The sequence below is a fragment of the Castanea sativa genome, chromosome 1, assembly GCF_040712315.1.
Source record: "Castanea sativa cultivar Marrone di Chiusa Pesio chromosome 1, ASM4071231v1".
In the NCBI taxonomy this organism is placed as follows: Eukaryota; Viridiplantae; Streptophyta; class Magnoliopsida; order Fagales; family Fagaceae; genus Castanea; species Castanea sativa.
The window spans coordinates 66,348,435-66,354,442 of NC_134013.1; the positions used below are offsets into that span (position 1 = coordinate 66,348,435).

The 6,008-nt window shown below is 33.6% G+C and overlaps 1 protein-coding gene across 4 annotated transcripts in view; it reads left to right on the plus strand.

Moving 5' to 3' along the window:
* Positions 1–6,008, plus strand: part of LOC142642856 (uncharacterized) — a 33,524-nt gene that overhangs the window by 2,933 nt on the left and 24,583 nt on the right. For 3 of the 4 annotated variants that reach the window (XM_075817292.1, XM_075817310.1, XM_075817306.1), the window contains exons 2-5: positions 519–2,158; positions 2,349–2,781; positions 4,992–5,158; positions 5,658–5,927. In XM_075817292.1, coding sequence (XP_075673407.1) covers positions 519–2,158; positions 2,349–2,781; positions 4,992–5,158; positions 5,658–5,927 — 2,510 coding nt within the window. The remainder of the gene's footprint in view (positions 1–518; positions 2,159–2,348; positions 2,782–4,991; positions 5,159–5,657; positions 5,928–6,008) is intronic. The other variant, XM_075817298.1, reaches the window with a different exon arrangement.

Below are 6,008 nucleotides of genomic sequence, written 5' to 3' on the forward strand. Positions count from 1 at the left end.
TTCTAAAATAAATTCTTTTAAAATCATTCACATGACAGAGACATGATCAACAAGTTTTAAACACACAATGGTTGGAACAAAGTTGTCTCCTTTAATCCAAATAAAGCGTATAATTGTAGAGAAAATAATATCACAAAATTAGAGTAAGGAGATGAGGGAAAAGGAGAATATGATATTTTATGGACATCATAGATATATGTCATGCAAAATATAATGTAAACTGAGAATAAAAGATAGTGTAGTCAATTCAAGATGACAAATCTCCTGAACTTGAGAGAGGAAATAGACATTATTTGTTAATTTTCTGCTTAATTCTCTCATTAATGCATTCAATGTACATAAATAGTCAAAAAATGAGATAACCTCATCAACAAATCCTAAAACATAGGAATTAAATTGAATACAAATAGATAACAATAATAATCTATCTAGGAAGATTTATTCTATTTCTAAACTAAATTCAAATAATTTATCCAATACCTGGGTCATAACATGGTCTATCCCTAAATCAACTGCAGATGGAAGAATTTGTCAGGCTGATGAGATAACAAGACAACCAGAAATGGTGATTTCAGATGACGAAAAGCAGCTTCAAAAAGGTGAAAAAATTGAGGCTGTAGAAGAGGCAGGAATAGAGATAACAGAAGTGGAAGAGATAAACAAAAGGGCAATATCAGGTAACAAAAACCATGACACAGCAAATGTTACAGGAAGTAGTTCACAGATAGCAAAGGCTGAAGAAGAAAACCTCAACATTGAAGGGCATGAAACTTTAAAGGATGAGAGAGTCTATGATCAACATGTTGAAGTAATTTCAAATCAACAGGCTTCCATTGAAGAAATCCCACAAAGTACAGAGAAAGAGACGAAGGATGCACAGAAAGAAGAGGAAAGAGAGACAGTGGTGGACAAAGATACTTTGGTAGAATCAAGTGAAGAAGTTATCAGCATACTTGAGGAAACTGCGGTTCAAACTAGCAAAGCTTCAGTTCATACCAAAGATTTGACAGTCAACAACTTAAACAATGATGTTGAAACAGTGACAGACTTATGTACCAAAGATGAAACTATAGACAAATCCTCAACCGCTGACACCACACTCTTCCAAGAAGGGCTTGGAGAAACAAATTTGAAAGGAGTAGAGTACAAGGAAACTGAGAAGTACTCTGATTTGGTGGCTGAGGAAAAGGGTCCTGAAACAATTAGGCCTAGTGAAGAGATAGGAAAAAAGGATGAGAAAGATAAGGTCATGTATGATAGAATTGAAGATGCCTTCTTTTCAACTAAAGAAGAAAGTCCAAACATTCAGAATGATGAAGGCACAACCTTGGATATTGGAGATGGAGATAAGGACAAGCCTGAAAAGTCATCTGTCATCCTAGAACAATGCAGGGCAAGCCAACAAGAAGATGGACCAGAAGTAGGAGAGAAGATAAAAGATGCCTGCAGCACTGAATGCGAAGAGAAAAAACAAGATGCAACTGAATTAAACAAGCAAGAGAAAGATGTAATTTCAGTTGAAGATGAGATGCAAAATAAGAACAGGTTAGATACCCCCTTTGTCACAGAAGAGACGAGCCAGCAGGAAGTAGACAATTCTGAGATATTCAAAGTAGACCCCAAAATTGGGTTAGAGAATATTGTCATGGAGAGTACAAAAGAAGTCACAAACCCAAATGAAATCTTTGAGAAATTTTCCCAAGCTGATAGCTCTGCAAGTGAAAACAGTAAGGATGTTGAAAATTATGACAAAAAGCTTGATGCTTCCTCCGGGACATGTGAGGATGGTATGCAGAGCAAAGCTGAGGACCTGGATGTGACAGAAGCTTCAGCAGGGGAGACAAGAGAGAAAGAAGGGTTTACAGTCATGGTGAATGAAGATAACATCAGCAAAACAGATTTCATTGAGGCCATGAAGCTTAGCAAATTGGAATCAAAAGAGCACGTGGGAGGCCCTGAGCATAATTTATTGCAGCAAAATGAACCAGAAAAGGAGGAGCTTGAAAGACCCTCGAATAAGATTTCTGAGGAGATTGAAACAGGAGCTTCAAGGGAAAACACTCGATTTGAAAATCCAGAAGATAGCTTCAAGGTAAAAAAGCATGACAAATCAACTGCTACTTATGATACCACTAGTGTTGACATTCCTGGGCAAAAGGTTAGATATTCTTTCTTCTTCTTCTTCTTCTTCTTCTTTTTTTCCAAATAAAAAGTTTAGATATTATTCTCCAATTTGTTTGATTGGAACATATATCCTGGTTTTGAAAATCTATTTTTAGGTCGCTGAGGTAAACAGTTTTTTTTTCATAAATACTGAAGATTTCATTGATTCTTTATTTCTGATGCAGAATCCCCCACTGATTGATTCAAATGAGAAGACTGAAAGTTCAGAAGCTGAAATTCAAAACAACAATGCCAACAATTTACATGTTACACATTCATTGGTTGAAGAGACAGGACAAGTGCAAGGCAAAAGGATTGATGAAGTCTTCGAATTTGAACCTGAAGAAGAAATACAAAAGTCAACTTGTACCTCTACAGATGAGGAAAATCAAGTAGCAAATGCATCTGAAGCATACAAAAGCACAGAAGGCACAATAATAGAGCATTCATCTGCAGAAGGTACTGTAAGAATGGAAACAAACATTACTGAGAAACTTGAAACAGTTTATGGATTGGAATCTGATGAGAAGTTAGAGGTCAGTGATGCTCAGGCTAACAAACCAGAGGTGACACCAAAGGAAGAAGCCATTGTTACAGGTATACATAAAATTGCAAAAAGTGAGTAGTTTCAATTGAAAACCTCAACCAAAATTTTCCCTTTTGCATAATTCATGCTCATATTACTAGTAATTAAAACAAACTTTAAAAGTTCAAACAAAACAAGGAAATGTATTACGAGCTTTTGGTTGCAGTGGGTAGGAGCCCTGTAGACAGGTACTGAACACTAAAATATGGGGACTCGATCACTAAGTCATACTTAGAGTCAATCACATATATTCTTTTTTTGTCATTCTATTCTATCTGAAGTTATACTCTTCATTACTTCCGCAATTGGCATGTCATTTTTTAGAACTTTCGTTAATGTTTTTTTTTTTTTCTTCTTCTTCTACCTTTTTTCATTATCTCAACTTAAATTAACTCACTGTTTTTCATTGGTGCATTAATCTCTCTCCTCCAAACATGACCAAATCATCTCAAGCAACTCTTCCTCACCTTTTTTTCAATAGGGGTCACCCCTACCTTTAAGCAAATTTACTCATTTCGAATGCTATCTTTCTGTGTATATCCACTTATATAATCTTAACATTCTCATATTAAGTACACTCATTTTATGAATATGTTACTTCTTAACAGCCTAACATTTAGTACATAGAGCATAATCGGTCTTAGAGCAGTCTTATAAATTTCCCCTTTAACTTAATAATTATTCTACAATTATATAATACTTTTGATGCATTTTTCTACTTTATCCACCTTACTCTTATCCTAAAATTCACATAATCTTCAATCTCTCCATCTTTATGAATCACAAATTACCCCCTTTGGTTTGGCACTTTCACAATCTAGTCCAAAAGATTTCAATTGCTACATCTATTATTACTAAAGTTTCGACTAATTGAAATTGTTAGTTTTCCATCCAAACTAACAGATTTTACATTGTGTGGCCAATTCCTTCAATTTTCTCACCATTCTTCTTCACTGGAATTCTTCTTCTTAAAAGGAAAAACGAATTACACCAAATCCATGATCATCATTAACAAAACTAGTGCATGATAACAAGCAAGTAGCTACTGTTCGAAAAAGCTCACGGGCTCACCAACACTTCAGTACGGCCACAAATCAATATATATATATAAAAGCAGAGACCTCATGCGGGAATGCATGAGGTTCTGCCCAGTGGCGCTCTACTTTTACATTTAGCATTTTCTTTACCTCTTTCATTAATTTTTTTTACTGTCACCCAAAAGTTCACATTAACTTATTTTACTATTATCTCATTAATATCTTATTAATTGCCTAAGCATACACCACACACTATTTTAGCATACCCACTATTTTAGTTTTTTTTTTTTTTTTAAAGTAAGAACTAATAGTAATAAGGTTCTACCAAGTGGCGCATTCTATGCAAAGAGAATTGAAATATTCTCAAGATAAGAATAAATTAATTATTGACTTTTTGGCTCAATGTTTTAAGACTTTTCTAATTAAAAAATAAATATTATTTGGTTCAATGTTTCAAGACTTTTTATCCCTCACACATACACACAAACTTCTTTGCATTTTAATTCACAATTTTCACCTCTTGCACTTCTACCTCTTTATATATACCTAGTCATGGCCCTTTAAGCCATCCCATGTCGAATATGCACAGTCAAAAAACGATGTCATTTACCTTCAATCTTTCGATGACACCTACCTAGCTCTAACATTGTTGTTTCATTTAATCATAATCCGTATGAGTTGCCTACAACCAAGGAAAGGGGGGCTTTCATTTTATATTGGGTGATAACATACGGCAATTACTACTTTGATGTTAAGGTTAGACGTTGTGAATTTGTGGTTTTTGTAAATGATGTAATTGACTGTAGGTGTTTAGTATGTGTATTTGTTTTTAGAATTAAGAAGAAAGAGAAAGACACATTCTATATCAACTTTTATTCTATAATATTCCTCCAAAGTTTTACTTATTTATTTTATTTCTCATCATTGCAATTGACTATTTATAATGGATATATGTGTAAAATTTATAACGGTTGTTTTTTATAATAGACTCGTTACAAATAAAGTTCTATAATAATTATGTTATAGTATTTATACAACATTCTCCAAAACCATCTTATATAAAATATTACAACATTATCCGTGCATCGCACAGATAACTCACTAGTTACTATAACTGCTAACAAAGTCAAATATTTAATTACAGCCAACATATATGTATACTCCAATGAGTTTGTAGGATGATGAACCTTAAACATCCAATGCAGGTAATGACATTGAAGAAGGCTCACTTGAAAATGACAGAACTAAAGTCGACCACTCTGTATACACTGGAGACAAGACTGCTGAGCAAAGCTTACCAGTAAGAAGTCTTACAGAACCAGCACCAACATTGAGCGGTGAAGATGAGAGGAGCAATATAATACTGGAAGAGGTTTGACTGCAATTTAGAACTTATAATTAAATGAATACGCATGTACATGGATATATATATATATATATACATATATATATATATATATATATATGTTAGAATTATTATTAAATGATTAAATTTACCATTTCCTTATAGCTTAAGCATTTGGGACATTCGGTAATTAATCATAGTATTAAAGCAGGAAATTCTAAGTTCGATCCCCATCTCCACTGTACCTCCCATTTAACATGTTAAGAATCCCAAGTGTTGGGCTTCACTTATTAAAGAGGAATTTAGGCCCACATGTGAGGTGGAAGTGTTAGAATTATTATTAAATGATTAAATTCACAATTTCCTAATAGTTTAAACTTTTGGGACATTTAGTAATTTATCAATATGTTTGTACATGCATGCACACTTCTATATGTGTGTCTATTTATTCACACAAAAATTCTCATTTTCTATAGTTTTATTCTATTCAACTCATTTTCATTCTGAAGCTCATCTGTTAAAACAGGTGCATGATGGGCATAAGATTCCAGTTCCAGGTAGTGGAGATGTCAATAACGAACAGATTTTTGAAGCCAATGATACATTTTTCACATCAAAACCAATTGAAAAGGAAACAACAAAAAAATACCAAGACAGTGAAAAGGAAACAAGAGAGGAGGATGGCAGTTTAGAGATCATGAAAGAAGGACAAGTCAAAGAACTCTCGCCAGAGTCCATTGGAAAAGGTCCAATTCAGGACTTCAAAGAAGATGAAAAGGAAGCCTACAAAGATGAGGTTAGCTTTTATCAAAATTATGACCTAATTGTTTTTTTTTTTTTTTTTTTTTTCCAAACTTTAACTTGTATAGGATATACT